Source organism: Phascolarctos cinereus, unplaced genomic scaffold (assembly GCF_003287225.1).
Source record: "Phascolarctos cinereus isolate Bilbo 61053 unplaced genomic scaffold, phaCin_HiC Scaffold_726;HRSCAF=1367, whole genome shotgun sequence".
Lineage (NCBI taxonomy): Eukaryota > Metazoa > Chordata > Mammalia > Diprotodontia > Phascolarctidae > Phascolarctos > Phascolarctos cinereus.
This window is the reverse complement of record NW_027556098.1, coordinates 277119902-277142078: the sequence shown is the minus strand read 5'-3', so window position 1 is coordinate 277142078 and position 22177 is coordinate 277119902. Positions and strand designations below refer to the sequence as shown.

General features: G+C 36.4%; 1 protein-coding gene across 2 annotated transcripts in view; it reads left to right on the top strand.

Annotated features, from left to right (window-relative positions):
* CCDC15 (coiled-coil domain containing 15) overlaps window positions 1–22177 on the top strand; it is a 52021-nt gene that overhangs the window by 5051 nt on the left and 24793 nt on the right. The window contains exons 5-9 of one of the 2 annotated variants that reach the window (XM_021000629.2): window positions 10294–10407; window positions 15045–15152; window positions 15730–15807; window positions 17995–18087; window positions 19559–19662. In XM_021000629.2, the coding sequence (XP_020856288.2) occupies window positions 10294–10407; window positions 15045–15152; window positions 15730–15807; window positions 17995–18087; window positions 19559–19662 (497 nt within the window). The remainder of the gene's footprint in view (window positions 1–10293; window positions 10408–15044; window positions 15153–15729; window positions 15808–17994; window positions 18088–19558; window positions 19663–22177) is intronic. The other variant, XM_078147128.1, reaches the window with a different exon arrangement.

Genomic DNA, 22177 nt, shown 5'->3' with positions numbered 1-22177 from the left:
CAAACTATTAGAGTTCCTCTCTTTAGACAGTGCTTTGTAAATACCTTAAAGCATGGTTAGAATACTTTATGTTTATAGAGTGTTTTATATATATTATTTTATTTGATTATAAATAGTTGTGTGAAGTAGAATAAAACCTCAGATATCACATTTGTATTTTTAAATGTTTTTATTAAAACAATATTCCTTTAGTAATTTTATTTTGCGCACTTGTTATTTTAGAATTCTGTACATGACAAGTTAGTTAACACTACACAGTGTAGTTAGGCTACATGTTCCTACTTATGCAGTTCCTTTTTCTGTATAGTTATACATTGTATGCTTAGGCTGTTTGTTGCAGCACACCTTAAAAAATATTTTTCAATTAGATATAAAAATTTTTAACATTCATTTTTAAAAATTTTGAGTTCCAAATTCTTTATTTCCCTCCCTCTACTCCCCTATCATTGAGATGGCAAGTAATTTAATATAGTGCAGTCATGCAAAACATTTACATATTGGTCATGTTATGAAAGAAAACATAGACCAAAAAATAAAACAAGAAGAAGATAAAGTCTAAAAAAGTATGTTTTGATCTGTATTCAGATTCTGTCATTCTTTCTCTGGAAGTGGATAGCATTTTTCATCAAAAGTGCTTCAGAATTTCTTGGATCATTGAATTGTTGAGAATAGTTGTCATTCACAGTTGATCATAATGTAATATTGCTGTTACTGTGTACACTGTTCTGGTTCTTCTCACATAACTTTTTATCAGTTCATGAAAATCTTTCCAGGTTTTTCTGAAACTATCCTACTTGTCGTTTCTTGTAGCACAATAGTATTCTATCACAATCATATACTACAGCTTGTTCAGCCATGTCCCAAATGATGGGCATCCCCTTGATTTCCAATTCTTTGCCACAAAAAGAGTTGCTATATTTTGTACATGCAGGTCCTTTTTTTTTTTTAATCTTGTTGGGATAGGGACCTAGTAGTGGTATTGCTGGGTCAAAGGGTATGCAGAGCCCTTTGGCATAGTTCCAAATTGCTCTCCAGAATGGTTGAATCACAATTCACAACTCCCACCAACTGTGCTTTAGTGTCCCAATTTTCCCATATCCCCTCCCAACATTTGTCATTTTCCTTTTTTGTCATGTTAGCCAATCTGATAGGTATAAGGTGGTACCTCAGAGTTGTTTAAATTTGCATTTCTCTAATCAATAGTGATTTAAAGAGTTTTTATGTATGACTATAGATAGCTTTGATTTCTTCATCTGAAAACTTCCTATTTATATCTTTAGATCATTTATCAATTGGGGAATGATTTGTTTTCTTATAAGTTTGACTCAATTCTCTATATATTTTAGGAATGAGGCCTTTATCAGAGTCACTAGATGTAAATTTTTTTTCACAGTTATGATTACTAACTGACAACACAAAAACTATTTTTGAACATTGCCATTTACTGTATGACCCAGGAGGAGTGCAGAGTTATTTATTTAGCTAAGAAAACTAAGGTACTAGATCTTAGTACTTAAATCATTTTTTGGCATTCTTTCAACACATAAAGTACCTACTTTGTGCTAGGCATCATGTTTATCTTAGAGAATACAAAGAATAAGACAGTCGAAATTTCTATCTTTATATTGTGTACTTGTGTACAGGTTAGTAAAGGAAGTAAGACATATACATAAATACCCGGTATAATACAAAAACTGAAGCATGAGGCATGAATGATGTGAATAAATCCACTATATATATCATTAGGAAAAATGCAGAAAGCATATTATAGATCAAAAATATACACTTTTTCCCAGCATCATTTCTTTCTTGAGAATGTAACTTTTCCACATCAAATTTTCAAGTTTTGGTAAGCTTAAAGAAATCACTAAAGTATTGAGTTTTACTTTATAACATAACTAGATAATTAGAATCAGTAAGCATTTATTGAAGGCCTATTATATAGTGAGTACTTTTATGTATAATAATAGCAAATTATAATAGCTAACATTTATATAGTACTTTAAAAATCTGCGAAGTGCTTTACATGTATTATCTCATTTCATTTTATCATTACAAAAATCCTCTGCGTGTTTGTGTATGTATATATGTAGTGCCAATTTTAAATAGATTTTATTCTCCAAGACAAGAATTGCATTTCCACTTGTTTACAGTACTGATAAAGTGCATTGTTATTCTCTTCTTTACCTCTGCACACATTCAAGTATTCAGAATGCCCAGATTTACACAGTAGCTTAAGTGTTACTTTTAAAAAAAATTTTTTTTTAATTAATTTATTTTGATTTATCAGCAATTACTTCCATAAGCTTTTGAGTTTTTAATTTTTCTACCCCTCCCTCCCCAAGACAGCGTGCAATCTGATATAGGCTATATATATACATTCCTATTAAACATATTTTCACATTAGTAATGTTGTAGGTAAGAATTAGAACTAATAGGAGGAACCACCGGAAAGAGGAAACAAAGCACAACAGAAGAAAAAAATAGCAAATACTGTACTTCGATCTGCATTTAAACTCCATAGTTCTTTCTTTGGATGTGGATAGCATTTTCCATCATGAGGCTTTTGGAGATGTCTTAAATCCTTGTATTATTGAGAAGGGTTAAGTCTGTCAATATTAGTCATCGCACAACTTGGCTGTTGCTGTGTACAACATTCTGGTTCTGCTCACTTCACTCAGCATACAAGTCTTTCCAGGTTTTTCTGAAGTCTGCCTGTTCATCATTTCTTATAGCATAGTAGTATTCCGTTACATTCATGTATCACGTTCACAATTATGATTACTATCTGTGTTTTTCTCTCCATCCTTCCCCCCTCCCGTTTATGCTTTTCTTTCTCTTTTCTCGTTTTCCCTCCTGACTAATGTTTTGCTTTTGACCACCACCTCCCTCAGTCTCACTTCCCTTCTATCCCCCTCTCCCTTTTCTTTCCCCTTTTCCCTCCTACTGTCTGTATGGCATGTTAGATTTCTATACCTAACTGATTTATGTTATTCCCTTCTTGAGCCAAATCTGATGAGAGTAAGGTTCAAACAATGCTCATCTCCCTCCCTTCTTTCCCTCCACTGTAATAGGTTTTTGTGCCTTTTCCTGTAATTTACCCTTGTCTGGCTCCTCCTTTCCTTTTCTCTCAGTACGTTTTCTTAGATAAGATTAATCCATTTACTTGGATCCATTTAACCCACTTGATTAGATTTTTTTCATCATTACATCAAAGTCAATTTAAACCTACTCCCTTTATGTATATCCCTTTAACATGGTGTAATAACAATACACTTCTCAAGAGTTACAAGTGTCATCTTCCCTTGTAAACAGTTTGCCCTTATTAATAACATATTGTTTTTTCTGTCCCATTTACCTTTTTATGTCTTCTTGAGTCTTGTATTTGAAGATCAAATTTTCTGTTGAGCTCTGGTCTTTTTATCAGGAAGGTATGGAAGTCCCCTATTTCATTGAATATCCATCTCCTCCTGAAAGATCATGCTCATTTTCAGGGTAGTTGATCCTTGGTTGTAATCCAAGCTCCTTTGCCTTATGAATATCATATTCCATGCCCTATGGTCTTTTAATGTAGAAGCTGCAAGGTCCTGTGTAATCCTGACTGTGGTTCCATGATATTTAAATTGTTTTTTCTGGCTGCTTGCAGTATTTTCTCTTTGACTGGTAATTTTGGAATTTGGCTACTATATTCCTTGGTTTTCAATTTGGGATCTCTTTCAGGAGGTGATGGTGGATTCTTTCTATGGCTATTTTACCTCTGGTTCTAGGACCTCAGGGCAGTTTTCCTTTATGATTTCCTGAAAGATACTGTCCAGGCTCTTTTTTTCATTGTGATTCCCAGGTAGACCAATAATTTTCAAATTGTCTGTCCTGGATCGATTTTCCAGGTCAGTTGTTTTATCAGTGAGGCACTAGACATTTTCATCCATTTTTTCATTCCTTTGTTTTTGTTTGACTGATTCTTGCTCTCTTATAGAGTCATTAGCTTCCATTTGCCCAATTCCAATCTTTAACAAATTGCTTTCTTCTATTAGATTTTGTATCTCCTTCCCCATTTGGCCAATTGTATTTTTTAGGGACTTGTTTTCTTCAGTGTACTTTTTTTCCAGTTGGCCAATTGTATTTTTTAAGGACTTATTTTCTACAGTTAATTTTTGTCCTTCCTTTTCCAAGCTATTGACTCTCGCATACCTCTCATTTCTCTTCCCACTTTCTCTTCTACCTCTCTCATTTGACTTTTAAAATCTTTCTTGAGCTCTTCTAAGAAGGCTTTTTGGGCTTCAGATCAGTTCATATTCCCTTTTGAGGTTCCAGATGTGGGTTTGTTGACAATGTCCTCTTGAGAATTTCTGCCTTGATCTTCACTCTTTCCATAATAAGAATCTATTGTACGTTTCTTTTTGCTCATGGTGTTTGCTAATTTCCAGGCCTTTAAAGAGATTGAGCTTTCCTGCTGGGGAGCAGAGGGCACTGACCCAAGCTTCTTGTGTTGTGAGCCTAGGGCCTGGTCACTGGCTTTGTGTCCTGGGGCTTTCCAGTGTTGGCAGTTGGAGGCTATAGGGTTCTGGCAGCTTATCTGGGGTGGGGCTGGAATCAGCAATACTGGAACTCCAGGGTAGGACTGGGTAGTGTGGCTCCTGGAGATTTCCTGCTCACCCAGGCCTTTCCTTCCTTTCGCTTTCTTTTAGCTCCTTTCAGATGGATGTTGTAGGGTGTTTATCTGCCTGGGGCCCCTTGGAGCACTGCTTCCCTTAGTTTTGCTGAGGCACTGGGAGAGCAGGTTGCTGTAGAATGCCCAGGCACTTGGTGGTTTTTCAAATTGATTTCCACCAGTTCCCCCACCCTCAGTGAGGCACTTGGGGGTCCAAGTGTTGGTGTTTGCCTGCTCCACCGCCTGGGCTTTAGGATCTCCTCCTTGTATGCCGAGGTGGGGCTTTCCACTAGCTTGCTGTGACGCCTCCCATTCTGTCCTGCTCCTGTTCCCCCAGGGTAAGAGGGGCCTTTCCAGTTAATCCCTCAAGCTACCTGGGCTATTGGACTGCTGCACCCCATCTTTCTTCTGGTTCAGCTGTTCCAGAGTTTTTCCTGGGGTGAAATTTTCTGGACTTTTAGGGGTTAATAAGGGAGGGTAAGAGCTGCTCACCTCTTACTCTGCCATCTTGGCTCCCAGAAGTTACTTTTAAACTTTTACTGCCTTGACTACAACTTTGAGTCCTTTATTTTTGGAAAGCTGCGTGGAATACTCTTTCTTCTGGTGTGTTTAGTTAACCTCATCAATGGTGGGTTCAAAAGAAGCACCTGCAGATGGGGCTGCTCCACCCCTTGGGAACCTACCAGGCATGCCTCCTGGCATGCCCCCTGCAATCTTGTACAGCTTAGTAATGATAGGGTTGCAAACCTTCTCGAATTCTTTTTTTTTTTCTTTTTTGGTGAGGCAGTTGGGGTTGAATGACTTGCCCAGAGTCACACAGCTAGTGAGTGTTACATGTCTGAGGCTGGATTTGAACTTGGGAGAACTCCAGGGCCGATACTCTATCCGTTGTCCAATTCTTTTTGCTGATACTCAGATTCTTCCTTCTCAGCATCTGGTTCTTATCCAGCCAGTTGATTATTTCATTACATTTGTCAAGAATTTTCTGTTTTGTCTTCATCACCAATTTTGCCTTTCAGTTTTTCATCCTCTACAAATAGCCTTAACATTGAATACAAAAGTAAAGGGAAATAAAATTGAATAGCAAGACTGAGGCTAAATGATGAATAATTTTGAAAGCAACCTATTATATATTCCTTTTAATTTCTGTGAAGCAAGTTGGCCATTTAAAAAATTGTCAGTAAAGTAGCCTCAATTATGATGCATCCATAAAGCAAATTCAATCGTATAAAGAAATTGTACACTAAAAAAAGGAAATATGTGCTTCCTGATCTTATCTTTCTTGTAATTTTTAATCCATTAGATGTCACTGGTATTATCTTTATCATAGAAACATTCAAGAACTGACTTCTCCATTTCCCCCAGACCTGATTAAAGAGCCTGAAATTTGGTTACATACTGAGGTCAATAATGAAAGTTATCTTTCTGTTAGGATTTCATGAAATTATCAGCTCTGTTGTGATTTAGAATCACAGAATCATAGAATTTTGAAGTTGAAAGAGACCTTTGAGATCAAATGGTCTAACAATCTCCTGTGCAGCACAGGAATCTTTTATACGATATGCCTAACTTATGATTTATGCAGCCTCAGCTTGAACATTTCGGGTCACAAAGAACTCATTACTTTGTGTAGTAGTTTGTTCTTTTATTGGACAGCTCTAACTATCTGGAAATAATTCCTTAAATAGCCCCTGTTTCCTCATATGACACTGTTTACAGACTCCTCACCATCCTCTTGGTTGCCTTTTTCTAAATGCTCCACAGTTTGTAATTTTTATCCTTAAAATATGGTTCCTGCATTTTTCTTAGCTTCTTATACTTGGTATGCCACCAAAAATTAACCTGCTTTCAGCTCTAGAACTCTGGTCCCATGAAGAATCAAGCCTGGCTTTTCCTAGTTTCCTATATCACTTGAAATTGAATAGAGAATCACATCATCAGAAGAGACTTCAAGAAGTCAACTGATTTAGGCCCTTGCCCTGTTTTTTTTTTCCTTCCCCTCTGCCCTTAATAGTATTTTATTTTTTTTCCAATTACAGGCAAAGGTAGTTTTCAACATTCACTTTTATAAGATTCTGAGTTCCAAACTTTTTTCTCCCTCCCCTCACCAAGATGGCGTGCAATCTTGATATAGCAGGCCCTTGCCTTGTAGTCAGCTATAGTCAAATGATAGTGGTCCCTGTGGTTGGAATTTCCACAGTATTGGTCAGCTTTATTCTTTTATGGATATTGGAAGCATATGATCAAGGTTGTTTGCTCTACTCTGCATAACCAGTTTTGTGTTTGCAGACTGCTATGCCCCAGTTCAGCCATTTCTTTTCCAGGAAAAACTTCCATCAACTTCTCTGATCTTTTCTTCTAGAACCTTTTCATTACATAGGTTGTTTTTCTCAATGCCTTGTAGACTTTTTACACCCTGTGGCAAATAAGATTAATAAGGGTAAACTGAGGTACATGGCTTTGAGCAAAATTAGTTTATTAACAGTGACATATATAACTGTTAGCAAAGTGGGTCAGACTGGTAACCTCAATAAAGCCAGCAATCCCAGTGAGAAGAGGAGAGCCTCTCTGTTGACACACAGCAAGAAGGGGTATTGGTAGGCATGGAGAAAAGGTGATAGGTTGTAGGTTCCGGGCAGGAACGTTATGATTGACTATACTGAGAAAGGTGGGCTGGCATTCACATGAGGCTAATCACCACCCCTCTCTGACAATTAGAAAAGCTAATTGTTTTATGGGACCCATCTACACCTTGTAATCTTTGTGAGGGGATCAAAACTACCAGACTTGCTATCTCTTTGGAAGAGATAAAAACTCCCCTAATCATACAAGGACAGGCAAGGACAGACAGTATGTCTTTTGGGAATGGTACCAAGTTAACTTGTGGGGCTTAAAGATAAGTAAATGTCCTGGAAGTATTCTGGAGGTTACCAAAGTATTCCCAGGGGCTACTGGTATGAAAGATAACAGCTTTTCTTTTCATTATAACTTTAACTGAGAGGGAAACTTGAATTTCTGAGTTCAACTCAAGGACATAGAAATGGATCAATTATAATAGGAAACCAATACAATATAAGAATCAGTTACAAAATAGAATTAATTTTAATTTCTTAAGCCTTTCTAAAGTCTGGGAAATTAAATTTAGTCCTTGAACTCTCAAACTAAATTCAGTACTTTATTAAGGGTGTGGCTAGATACTCTGAGCTCTTGGCTTTGGAAATGAAGTAGAAGATAACTGCATTTTTTGAGTCAGCTGGAAGGTAGCCATTGGTGGCTGTTAGGAAGAAGGTGAGATTTGTTGGCATTAATTTTGTTTATTAGACTGATAGTTTCTTAAGATTTTCCTGAGGACCACCTCTAGATATATGGGGGGAAAAAAGGCCAGATATTCATTTGCATGTATTTAATCCCCTATGTTAATTATGTAAAGGTTGCAGGGGTTTTTTTTCTTTTTTTGGAAGCAACTGGGGTTAAGTGACTTGCCCAGGGTCACACTGCTAGCAAGTGTCTGAGGTCAAATTTGAATTCAGGTTCTCCTGACTCCAGGGCTGGTGCTCTATCAACTGAGCCAACTACCTGCCCCTAAATGTTGACTTTTAAGCCAAGACATTATGAAGGTGCTAAGTGAGCCAGAAGTAAAGTCTGTTATCATTGCTAGGCTTTATAAATCACAACCATAGTTTTATATCAAAGTGTAATGTGTATATTTGCGTAATGTGAACAGGACTTTGGGTCACCTATGAGCTTTTTTAGCCATGCATAAACACACATAGTGATCACTGTCATCTTCAGATAAGTAAATCCCTTATGTACAATATGCTTTTTTAAAAAGTACATATGTTCTCTTTTATTCACTTTCTATCTGTCATTGTACATGTTACCGATATTAGAGGCTTGTAGTCAGGGAAGGGGTGTTGGTGGAGAAAGGAAAGACTACAGATATTAACATCACCCAGAATTTTTTGCTTGATCAATTTGGAGAATACTCCTTCAGGCAATGCGGTGATTGTGATAAAGATTTAAAGTTTATTTTACTTCTTACTGCAGGTCTTTTACAAAGGTGACTTTGATCCCCTGACCATACGGCATAGGGCAGTGCTACCTACCACTTGGCAAATAATAAGAGCAAGAATAATTCATGATACTGTGTTTTATATAACCTTGGCTACACATATGGCTCATTATGTATTGTGAATAGCTTCATCTTAGCTTGTTGAGCCACTCTGAAACTAGCTCATTGAAATCTAGGTCTTTTAGAAGACAGATGCCAATTTTTAAAGTTGATCTCTTTGCAAGAAGAGACAAACTCTTTAAAAACAATTAGAATCTAGTTAGAGGTTGTATACTGCAGGGAGACCAGGAAGATAATGAGAAAGGGACCCTGAAACTTAGATTACTATTTAGTAATCATCTGAAATTTTTTCATCTTTGCATATTCCTTTGCGAGAAATTTATAGACCCTGTTTTTCTCATTTTAGGAAAAAAATTTTATGTCAAAATTCCAGCAAATGGTTAAACTCGTCATGACTTTTCCACTATTAAAATGTATGACATGGGAAGAATCCACTCTTATTTGCTACTGTCTTTAGCCATCTATAAAGGGGAATACCCTTTCTTCCTACAGGAAGATTCCAATTCCAAATCAATTATCCTGTAGTCTTTTTTAAGACAAGCTGTATGTTAATGAAAAGTAATAAATAGGTAAATACTAATATAATGGGTGGAGACAGAATGAATATGTAGGCAACATAAATATTAGTAAAGTACCACTTAATAGCACTTTTGCTGAATATAGTATTAAAAACAATGAGCTTATAGTCTGCATTAATTGGAGAAGGGAAATTAGAACAAAGAATTTAAAGGAAGGTTGAATTGTCTAAAAATGGGAAAGGAATAGCACAAAATGGGAGAGAAGAGTATACATAGCGGCTACCAAACTTTTTTATGGGGAAAGGGTGTCTAGAAATGAAGGGTATGAATAAGGAATAACAAAAGCAGTTAGGTTGGCAAGGAGTAGCTGATAGAAGGATTCCTGTTCTGAGGTTTGCCATTTGGAGGGATGACTATAGTAATAATATTAACAGTACATTTATACGGAGCTTTAAAGTTGCAACCCACTTTCTTCAGAACAACCTGTGAGATTGGTAGTAAAAGTAAAGTATTTCCATCTCACAGACAAGGGACCAAGTGTCTGAGTAATTCTAAGTTGCCCGTGTGGTGGTTAAGGTAAGATTCAAACACAGATCTGACTTCTAAGTAGGGTGCTTTTTATGCTATACCTTGCTGCTTTTCAAGGTGGGAAGTATCTATTCAGTAGTTTCTATTTGTGTTAATCCAGACTTTAAGCTTTGGGTGTTTTTGTGCCAACATTTAAAGTAAAAATATATAATATCAAAAACTTATTTGACTAATAACTGTAAGACAAAATGATGAAATAAAAATTGCTGAGTTGAAATAATGAAAATAAAGTTGTTATACAAAAATATTATCACAAGATGAAAATCTCCTGTGAAAATAATCCTCTTGTCATAAGTTTGGCATGAATTTAATAGCAGGAGCCTATTTTCCTGTATAGAACACTTGTTATTGGTATTAACATTTGGTTTTTCTTTTTTTTCTTTTTTCCTTGCTTTCTCTGGCAGCTTAGCCAAACTGTGAAGCAAGCCCGTCAACAACTGGCTTCCCGAAAAACTACAGATGGGGAGAAGCCATTAGGACTTTCAGAAGAAAGCACAGAGAGTAACCCTCCCCAAGAGGTAAATTAGTTTGCTAAGAAACTCCACTGAGTCAAAGTAACAGTTCAGAGTGAACTCTTAAGAGACTATGAATGTAAAAGATTTGTTTAAAGAGTATCCTAAAACTGACAAGTCAACAGATTAAAATTCCGTTCTCTGGTTTCTTTTATATTTTCTTCAAAGTTCCTGAGTCTGGATGCTGAACTCATATAATGTGTTGTCTTAGCTTATAGAATTCCTTTTGAATTCTTGATGAGAGGCTTTTATAAAATTTCTCCATTATATCCTTTTAACCGTTATCTGCACTTCTTGCATTTCCAGTTAGTTGCCTGCTGGATATAATTCCCTAGGTGTCCTACCAAATTGTCAAATTGAACACATCTGAAACCCAATTTATTATCTTTCCTTTCCCGCTCTGACACCCACCACTTCTTTAGATTTCTTGATGACATCATTATTGTTTCAGTCCCTCAGGTTCGTAGCCTCAAAGCCATCCTAAACTTTTCCCTTTATTTTACTCCCATATTCAATAAGTTTCCAAATTTTGTTGATTTGTTCTTTATAACACCTTTCTTCATTGCCCTTCTCTCTACTCATATTGTTACTGTTGTAGTAAAAACCCTTATGTCCTATTATTTGCATTTTTGCAGTAGCCTCCTAATGTTTGTCCCTGATTCTGGTCTCTTTCTTCTCTAATACATTCTCCTTGTAACTGTCAAAATAATTTTCCTAAGGCATAGGTCTAACTATGTTATTCTTCAGGTCAAAAATCTTCAGTAGTGTCCTTTTACCTTGAGGATGAAATACAGACTCTTAAGACTGCTGTTTAAGGCTTTCCACAATCTGGCTCCCAGCCTTTCCAGACTCATTTCACAGAATTCATGTAAAACATTCATGCATTCTGAGTCCATTCAAATGTGCTACTAGATGCTTCCTCCTCTCACTCTGAAATTACCATTCCATCTACCTTCACGTGCACAGGCCCTCATGGCTGAAATGTATTCTCTCCTAACATCTACTTTTCAGAATCCTTAGTTTTCGTCTAGCCTTAGCTCAAGCATCACTTCTTAGTAGATGCCTTTTTCGATTCTCTCTTGTCCATTTCCTTCTTAGTTTTAGCATCTTCTCCCTCCTGAAACTACTCTGTATTCATACTGTGCCTCCCTCCACATAGTTTAAAATTTTTAAGGGACGAGACCATGCTTTTTTTTTTCCTGTGTACTTCCAACACCTGGAACAGTGCCTTTATATATAATGAATGAGTAAAAAACGGTTATTGAGTTAAGTTCTCTGGTGATGTGCCTTAAGTTAGTTTCTTATTAAGCATATACTTGAATACTTATGTGGATCTGTGATTACTTCCTGTAATTATGCAGATTATAGTCAATCCACACTACTCATCCTTTGCGATTCCTGTCTGTGTCCTTTCCTAAATCTTGCATAAACTATCTAATAAGACCTCTGAGGGCCTTCTAGTACTTTTTTAACATTTTTTAGGTGCCAGTATAGCCTTCAGGCTGCCCATCTGATACACCTCACTTTAATTACATGAGTAGCCTGCCCTTCTTTTCTGATCATAAATTTTCTCGATGATACTTTCATTCCATTTTTTGCATAGAAGTAATTGTTGGTAATTTAGTTCAGGCTACTTCTGTCCATTAATGCATTTTTCTGTTCCCACTGGAACTTGTTGATATCCTTGAGAAAACTGAGATGTATCATGAATAGCAGCCATATAACATCACCAAAAGAATACTGTTTTTAAATGGGCATTTGTATTTTTAAATGGGCATTTGTTTCAAAGAACAGCTTGGAATCATTGAAAGTGCTTCATGGTTTTCAAAATCTGTTCAATTCTGGATCCACCTCATCATCCATCTACATTGCCTGCCTGTTCAAGGTATTGGACTGTTGGACTGTCAGTGGACCATCCATCCAACTAGGTGTTATAGTTAGGACAATAGACATTTTTAATCCATTTAGCTTTTCCATTGTGGCCACTTTCTTCTCTTGAATGGCCTTGTATTTTTTTTGATGAATCTCCTTAGTATTCTGTGGCTTGATGCAGTCTGTGCAATAGCAGCTCCAAACAGAACCATCTGGAGGATTTTACCTTCACCAGGAAATACCTTTATTTGGATTCTCTCCCAAGACATTCTTCATGATAATTGCCAACGCTTTGACAATCTCCCTATTTTATGCATCATTTTGATGGTTATAGATCATTGAACAAACAAAACATTTTTTCCGGAATCTTAACATATGCATGGGAGATACTTCTGCCATAGGAAAAGCTTAAAGGCTCTGTTTTTTGGTGTTGAGTTGAATGATATTCTGTAATCAACAGTCAAAGCAAAATCTTATATTTCCTGTACTTTTCAGTTACTAGTGTGACTAGGAAGATGTTATCTGTTGTAGGAAATTGTTTGTAGAACTATTTGTTTGTAGAACTCTTTCTGGAAAACATCAAATTACTTATTTTTATCAAGAATTCCTTTAATATGTAGTTAGATCGTTCTCATGGAGATTTTATAGAGATGTGAAAGTAGACTTACTGTATTGGTAAGTTATTGCTGCTCTATTACCACGCTAAGCCTTTCTAATTTGCTGTTGACTTTTTTACTTTTCCTCTATTAGATAATTTGTTCAAATCTATTGACTCAGAAATTATTTCTGCATTAGTAACTAATAGTTTCCTGGCTGTTGTGGTGATGTTCAGGGTACCTCATGTTTATACCTTCAGAATCTCTTATTGAAAAAATAATATATGGGTGTGAAGCTTCTGTTTAGTATTTGTCACCACAATCATTCAAGCTGTGAGTATTGTTTCAGCTTTGCAGATATAAACAGAAAGACAAGATGGCTTATTGGATAGAATATTGGACTTGTCATGAAAACCTGTGTTTTCCTGGTAGGGGAGAGAGAATGGACCTTGAATGCCATACCAAGGAGTTGGAACTTTAATCAAAGTTAGCTCTCATGGGTTCAATTATCATTTATATGCTCATGGTTCCTAGATCTATATTTCTATCCCTAGTCTCTTCTGAGCTCTAGTCATACATTTCTAACTGCCTCTTGGAAATTTCAAACTGGAATTCTCATAGACGCATCAAAAACATGTCCATAACAACATTACATTTCCCCTAACCTCTCCACCCATAATGCTTAAGGGTACCACCATCCCACCAATCCCTTCCTGATCTCCAGCATTTAGTGCCATTGTAAAACTCAAATGGGATAATGTGTGTAAATGCTTTATAAGTCTTAAAGCAGTATATAAAGACCAACTGTTGTTGCTGCTGCTGCTGTTGTTATTAGTATCATGGTTATGGTTTTCTCCTCTATGTGGTCAATTGTAAGTTAATTGTAGAACTCAGTTTTTGCCTTGTCAGGAACGTGGTGAGATGGCTGCTTTTCTGCGTAAGCACTCCCCAGTGACGTACTTTCTAACACCTTTGCAAACACAGACTATTTAGCAGTACTGTGTTTTAGAGTGTTAGGTTGGCTCCAGGATACTGGTAGAGGGAGGTGATTGAATCAGAATTATTAGATCCTAAGGTCTGACATGGGGCATTGTGTGGAGCATGCTCCAGTGATTTGACTGATATTTTTCCAGAAAGAGTGCTATCCACAAACTTGACTTGAAATCATTATTCACAAGAAGAGAGGATTAAATCTGATATGACAGCATTGTATAAACCAGTCTTATGTGTCAAAGGCACCACTCGGTTTAAAGTATTATTTTTATTTTGAAATCAGAGTGTGCTTCCTCTTCAAGGCTGTTTGTTTTCTGGGTAAAGCATCAGGCAAAAAAAATTCTCTTATTGTGAGCAGTGACTGAAAATGGGGCTAAGACTTTCTTTTGTGAATGAAGTTAAGTTTATTACCCCTTCCCTCAAGCCTATACTGCTTTCTACCCCCTTAATTACCAGGGGTGGGAACCTGCCACTCAGGAAAGGAGGAGGATCTATAACTCCAGTTGCTCTAAACTATTTCCTTGTTGGGTTTGCCTTTAGTCACATCAGAATCACCCTGGCTGTAAATGTTATTTCAACTCTAAACATAGAAACAAAAAATGTCTTTGCTTGTCTTCTTGCCAGATTATAAAACCATGAACCTTCTGGAAATATTTCCATTTTAGAACACAAGGGCAAATAGCTGGTGTCTTTGGCAGTCAGACTTAGGGGGTGTGATATCTGTTGGCATACATCATCTATCCTGTTTTATTCCATAATGTATTGTACTTGGACTTCTAAATTTAGTGAGAGTCTCACTGAAGACTCTCACCAAAGCCTAGAGTATGACCACTCACATGTTACCCCTATTTGAAGAAGGTAAGAGGGAAAGGACTCTCCTCTGAAAGATCAGAGAGTTCTGCTCCTTCTGGCCCATGGAGAACAAAAGAAAGAGGAGAGGGAACAGCAGAAAGTAAACTCCTGGTACTTGCTAGGACTATAATGCTGCAGTTGCTTTGGCAGTATAAAGTTAGGTTCTGAGAAGCTGATTAGTATATTTTTATTATCTTTTGATATGCCAGATGAACTCAGCCTACTAAGATTGATCACAAGGCTTTTGATAAAACCTAGAGTATTATTTTTAGTGTATTGCCCTTTCCCAGGCTATTGATGTTGCTTTTTTTTTTATTTCTTTGTTTTCAGAAAATATATTTTGGGCAGCTATCATCTATTAGTGCAGATGAGAAGGATACAGAAAAGCCCCCTCCTAACGATCTTCCAGTCAAGATACAGGACCAGGAGACTAAAGATGTAAGTGAACCGTAAGAAATAACTACTTGGAATTTGCAATAGAACTTGCCAAGACTATGCTGCAACTGGTTTGGGGATACAGTATTAGGACCTTAATGGAACTTAAAATATCTATATTAAAGTCCTTCATTTTACTTAGATTACCCTGTTAAAATTACCTAATAGCTTTCACTGAAATCCTAGTATATGGCTACTATCAGAGGTAATTGACATTTTATATTTTTTAATTAAAACACTTTTCAGAAAGTCATTATGGGTTTTACTAGTGAGAGAGACAAAAGCATTCATTCCCTGTGGAATCTTAACAGGGGGCAAGTGGTACTCTAAGTTCATTACAGAGAGCAGCTAAAAATAATAACTACTTAGGATTTGGGTTGGGACTTGTTAGGACTATATTGTAACTGGTTTGTGGACAATGGCATTAGGGTTTATGGAGTTGGGGTAAGGGTTGCGTGTCCTGTGTTATGTTGTAAAATATAAATTACTCTAAGGCTGTCACCAAAGTATAAAAGAGTATCGCTAGTGTATTTCCTCCATTTGTGAACAAAAATGTGCATTTTGTATTTTTTGTTTTTAGAAGACATCATCTGGTATGAAAACTGTTGTCACCAGGGAGCCTGCAGAACGGATTGAAGAGAAGGGGGAGCCACAGAGAGTAATCTCAAGATTAGGGCAGGGGTTTACTAGCACTGTAACTATAACTGGTTTGGCAGTATAGAGTTAGTGCTACCTGGACACGGAACTAAGAGAATAGTGTCCTGTTTTATTCCATTAAGTGTAAGAATTCCTTAGACTCTTGAACTTGCTCCATACTTCTTGCTGCAGCCAAGAGTATTTTTCCATGAAAAAGTACCTGTGTGGACTTTGTGTCTTTATAGAAAACATTTTATTGGCTACCAGTATTTCCCTCAAATATCACCATAGCAAGTGAAGGAAGGCGAGAAACCCCCAGGAACTTTCACCTAGTCTTTATGCCCAGACCTTTAGCAGAGATTAGGTAGAGCAGAGAAAATAGAAGTAACTTGGATTGGGACTTGTTAAGATTAGACTGCAGTCAATGTTGGGAGAGCAAGTAAGAGACTGGGAAGTTAGGTACATAGTTTGGATTTTCACTTTTTTTCTTCAGTTTTGGCTGCTGCTAAGAGGTACTAGAATTTGTAACCTTGGAGCTAGGAATCCTCTCTCTGACTCTGCAGTGTAAATAGTTTCTTTTGGCACTAGGAGTCAACTAAGCTGGTATTATACAAACACAAATTTCCTAACTCACAGGGTAAGAGATGAATCCCACTGAAAGTAGAGTTTTCGTCAGCCCTGCTGGTTACGGATATCTTCTTTTCCTGACTTATTTCAGTATCTTTGCATTAGGTGATTTCATCCTTTTTTAGTTGTCAAGTTACTAGAAGCATGGTGCTTCTAGTTTGTAAGTGCCACCAGCTGCAATGTGGCACAATGCCTAAGCCATGAAAACAGTGATTGAATTATGTGTTTTAAGGCAGCTGGGTGTTTTGTTTTGTTTTTGTTCACTTTACTCATGTCTGAGAGTTAAGCATTTTCCAGTCAGTTGGAGTTTGTAAAAGGAGACTTAATGTGGAAGTCCCTAGAAACCCCTTCATAAGAGCATAGGACAAGTGTCTTGAGCCATGCAAAAATGTCTTGATCCCTGTTTTCCTGGTATAGGTGTTGGTGCTGTGTGCTGGTACATAATTCGCTCTTGTTTTGGCCCTGAGCAGGAGGGAATAGAAGATGTTAGTATTGAGTAATGCCCATTTACACAATTAAAGAGGGAACGGTAAGCAAAGACCCTTGAAGTGGTAAAAAAGGAGATCATAGGTGACAGCCTTTTTAAGCAGAGGAGAGAATGTGATGGGAGGCACTATGTCGTGCTGTTGAAAATTAGTCTTTGTACTTTTTAGCATATATACTGTAGCTTTTTCGTCCAACTCATGTTATTTTCTTTACCATACTAGTGATTTATCTCCTTTATGTATTCTTTTATGTATTTCATTTAGTCACAATAAGTGTTGAGTGTATTGAACAGCTAATATATGCAAGGCACTGTACCCAGGTGTCCTCGGATTACTTTTCTTCTCATATCATGATATAAAAACACTGATCAGAATTACCATCCTTCTGTTATGATTTTGGTGGGGGAAAAAGCCATCTTTTTTTTTTAAGATGAACTTTTAGAAATCACAAAGAGGTAATCAGTGAATGAATTCTCAATCTGAGAGGTTTTTTTGGTGAAATCAAGTCAGAACTTTTATATTACTGGTATTAGATGACAGGACTAGCCCTGCCCTTATGTCATATTGGACTTTTTGTTTAACCCTAGGGAGTGTGATTTGAGCCGTCATATTAAAATCTCCATACTAAGTTTGTTATAATTGAATTTTATTCTAATGGAAGAAATAAGTTTCATGTCCCTCTTTGCTATGTCACTAAGGACATATTTCAGGCTCCTGCTTCCATTGCATTCCTATGAAGAGAAATGAATCTGAATTATAGATATCAGACATTGAGATTTTAGAACCCAGACCTTTATTTCTAAGTCTTAGATTCAGATCTGAACAAATTCAAGGCATGTACAAAATACCAATATTAGTATTAACTTTAAGATGTTGTTCATCTTTCTCTCCATTGTTCTCTACTCTGTGGTCTTGGTTGACTGATTTCCTCTGAAGTTGGCCTCTTTCATTCTTTTATGGGTAGTTTGTTTTCAGTTTGGGTTCTTCACAAAACTTAGCTTAATGTTGAAAAATAAAAGAATAAAAAAAGTCAAAAAAAAGTACTCTGGCTAAATTTTCATAGTTTTTGGTTTAAATGCAGTTGGATTGTTTTACAGGTTCATGATGGTCCTCAGTCAGGATTAAGAAGTGAAATACAACATTTACCATCATTTGAATATGGAATAGACCAAGAAGAAGACAAGAAAGAGGTATGTGAAATGTACTAGCTTAAACGCACTGCCACTGAACTTGTGCATTCCTGAAATACCTGAAATAGCATATGACCAAGAAGCTAGGTAGCAGAGTGAATAGAGTGCCAGACCTGCAGTCAGACAGACTCATCTTCCCGAGTTCAAATGTAGCCTCAGACACTTAACTAACTGGCTGACCCTGGGCAAATCATTTAACCTTGTTTTCCTCAGTTTCCTCATCTGTAAAATGAGTTGGAGAAGGAAATGGCAAACCAGTCCAGTATCTTAGCCAAGAAAACCCCAAATGGGGTCATGAAGAGCCTGACATGACAGAAACAACCAAACAATAACAAGCCAAGAACTGAAACTACGAAATCCAAAAGCTTTGAAACAGTTACAGTAATGACCAAAAATTACAACAGTAATAAACTGCTCTTCATTATTTGCAAATTATTTCAAGATTTTAGCAATTTAGTTACCATCAAGTATATTTATAGCAAAATCTGGAATCTTAGAACAATCCTAGATTATGCTTAATGATTCACATAATTTGGATTTGCTTTAATACCTTAAATGCTTTTGGTCAGTTTAGGGGCTTTTCCTTGTTCATTTTATCACCTTGTTAGCATCTAACCTTAGTTTAAACTAATGTTATTTTACTCAGGGACTGGACATTATGCTAAAATGACACACACAAACCCTTTGCCTGCCAATAATAATAACAGCAACAACAACAACAGTAATAGTAATAGCTAACATTTATATGGTGTCTTCTATGGGCTAGGTACTGTGCTTTACAAATACTAGCTCATTTTATCCTTACAGCATCCTGGGAGGTAGGTACTATTCTTACCTCTGTTTTACGGATGGGAAAACAGGCAGACAATGGTTAAGGGACTTGCCCAGGGTCATGCAGCTAGTCAGTGTCTGAGGTCAAATTTGAACTCCAGGCCCAATGTTCTGTCCCTTGTACCACTTAGCTGCTCTTAAGGAGGTTGTATCCTAAAACACAGACTTTAGATAAATCAACCACAATAGCATTTGACTTCATGTTACTTAAACCTTTGGACAAATACTTTCCCAACTTGTGCCTCAGCTGTGAGATTATCCTTACCTAATAGAGTTCTCACCATGGGAGCTTAAACTGATTCTTATTGTGTCACCTACTTCAGTGTTATATACCTTTTTCTCTGTGTCTTTCATGTTTTTACACCAAGAACAAAAAGTAGACATAACCTTATTTAGGAAGATAAACTAAATTAATAGTGCTTTGTCTTTTTCCCTAACATATCTTTAATCACATATGTTTAGTTACATATGTCCAGAAGTACAGTTTTAAGCACTATTTCTAATGAATATCTGAGGTGGAGGGAAATTAGGATCTTTTCAAGGCCCTTTGCTGGTTTCCTCATATGTGAAGAAGATATATTGTCATTTGAAAGTCCTTTGAGAACTGGCTATTAGTAAATTTGTAATACTTTTCTTTTAGCGTCAAAAGCAGTACTTAAGATACAGACGACTTTTCATGGATATCGAGAGGGAACAAGTAAAGGAACTAGAGAAACAAAGAGAACTTAGGAAAAAAATTGAAAGGTAAGCCTTCTGGATTTCACTGGGAACCCAAAGTGACCGTTTCATCTTCTCTAGGAAAGCAGGGGTACTAGGTTTTGTTTTATATCAACGAAGCATTTGAGAGTCTCTTTTACTATCCTCATGGACAAGATAGATGTAGGCTAGATATTAGTATGATTATATGGATTCATAATTTGTTGTATGATTAGACCAATGGAGACATATTAATGAGTCACTGTCAACTTTGAAGAGAAGTCCATAGTGGACTGCCCAGAGATTTGTTTTTAGCATTTTGCTTTTGATTATTTTTATTAATGACTTAGATAAAATTGTAGAAGATATACTTTCCAGATTTACAGATACCATGAAGCTGAGAGGGATGCTAGAAAACAGGTGTTAGAAAACAGGATCCAAAAGTTACTCCATAGGTTAGAGCAATGGCTGTAAATTAACAATATGAATTCAATAAGGATAAAGGTCTGCATTTTCTCTAAAAGTTAGTTTTATGGATACAGTTTGGGAAAGTCATTGCTGAGATGCCTGTTCTGATTCAATAGATCTGTGGATTTTTATGGCCTGTAAGTTCAATGTGAGTCAACACAATTAAGGCTATCTTAGGCTACATTCAGAGGGGCCTAGTGTCTAAAATTCTGCTCTGGTCAAATCACATCTGTAGTACTGTGTTCAGTTTTGAGAGATACATTTGAGGAAGACTGTCATGATGATAGCTTTCATTCAGGGCCTTCAAGTTTGAAAGATACTTTACCTGTATTATTTCATTTATGACTAGTGACATAGGCAAACTGAAGCATATGTCAAAGATGGTGAGCAACATGGTAAGGGGAATGGAAAAGTTAAGGGGATAGGAGAATGTGCCATATGAATATTATTAGTGGTGAGGAGAAGAGAAAGCTTGAGAGCAGGGAGAGGACATACTTGCATCTTCAAGTATTTGAAGGTTTTAGATTTGTTTTGCATGTTCCTAGAAGGAAAAACTAGGCCCTCTAGTAGGCAGAAGTTGCAGAGGGACATCTGGATTTCACATAAGGAAAAACAATTAGAGTTGTCCAAAATGTCCAAAATGTTGTAGAAGGGTTCTCTTCCTGGTTAGGTATATGTTGAATTAGATGACCCTTCTAGCTCTTAGGTCCTGTGATTTTATATCTTTCACTGACTCATTGTGAACTAGCAATTTATTTAATCTGAATAGATAATCCTTGTCTTCTCTAGCCTCATTAATAGGACTAGGAGGCATTGTCCAGGAAGGTATTGATATAGGCATGTTCCTGTTAATTTATAAAACAATTAGATTTAATAATAGTTGATTTTTTAAAATTTAACAAAAGGCTTCTTACTTTTGAGGAGCCTTTTAAAAGAAGGTCCCCTGGTGCATTAAATAATTTAGAGGGGTAGAAAAACTTCCAAAAGTAGTAAGAGCCACTGTCAATTGTTTACTAATTATGTATGGATACAAGACCATGCTTAGATTCTGATTAATAAGACATAAAGGTAAAGCATACCTGAAATTACTATGTAAATGAGTGGGAAACTATCACATTGGATCTACATAGTTTTATTAATGCATTACTATCTCTGAATCAACAAATATGTATTAAATACCAGCTTAGCACAAGGTATAGAATATCTTGTGAAAGATGTAAAACTGAATAAGGTGGATTCCTCCCAGTCTTCGAAGAACTTACTACTTACTAAAGTCAACTTATATTTTGTTTTGCTTGTCTAGCTCAAAGATATGATATTGTACAACACCTTTAACATATAACAAATCTGTTATGTAATTTGGAGTGGTATCTGTTATTAATATCAAATAAGTCTCTTGTTCTAAATGAAAAATAATATTGGGCATTTTTATAGCTCTTTAAATGCAAAGCATTTTACATACGCTGTATCATTTAATGTGTCTTTGGTCACCTGGCTAGTAAATGTTATAGGCGGATTTTGAAATTAGACCTTCTTGATTCCAAGTCCAGTACTTTGTCCATTGTGCCAAGCTGTCTTCCATTTAAAAAAGTATATTGCCCTTTTTCATATGCGTTCTGGATAAATAGATTGGATTTGGATAGATCAAAAAGTTAAAGATATTTCCTCTGGTCTCCAAAATTTAGGTTTTAAGGTTGGATACTAGAAGCACTAGGATACTAAAGAAGAATTAATGAGTAGGAAGAGGTTTTCCTCTTATTTATACTGATAACCATTTCCTTGGCCTTTTCCCATATTTTTATGTCTGAAGAGTTGAGGAAGAATGTTAATTGTAAACAGTGCCTGAGCCATTACATAGTACCTTATGAAAAGGAGGATCGGATGTTAGAGGAATGTCCTTTTCTGCTGAATATTTGTTTTGCAGTGAAAAGATAAGAACACTTCTGAAATTTTTATATGGGGGTCCCACTAGAAAGAATTGTATTTAATGGATTTAACCAATTGCTTTAGATATCTTAGTCTTTTTCTGTCTAGGGTAATTTTACTTTTGTGCCCAAGGAGCCACTTGTCTAGATTTGCTATGGTATAAACACAT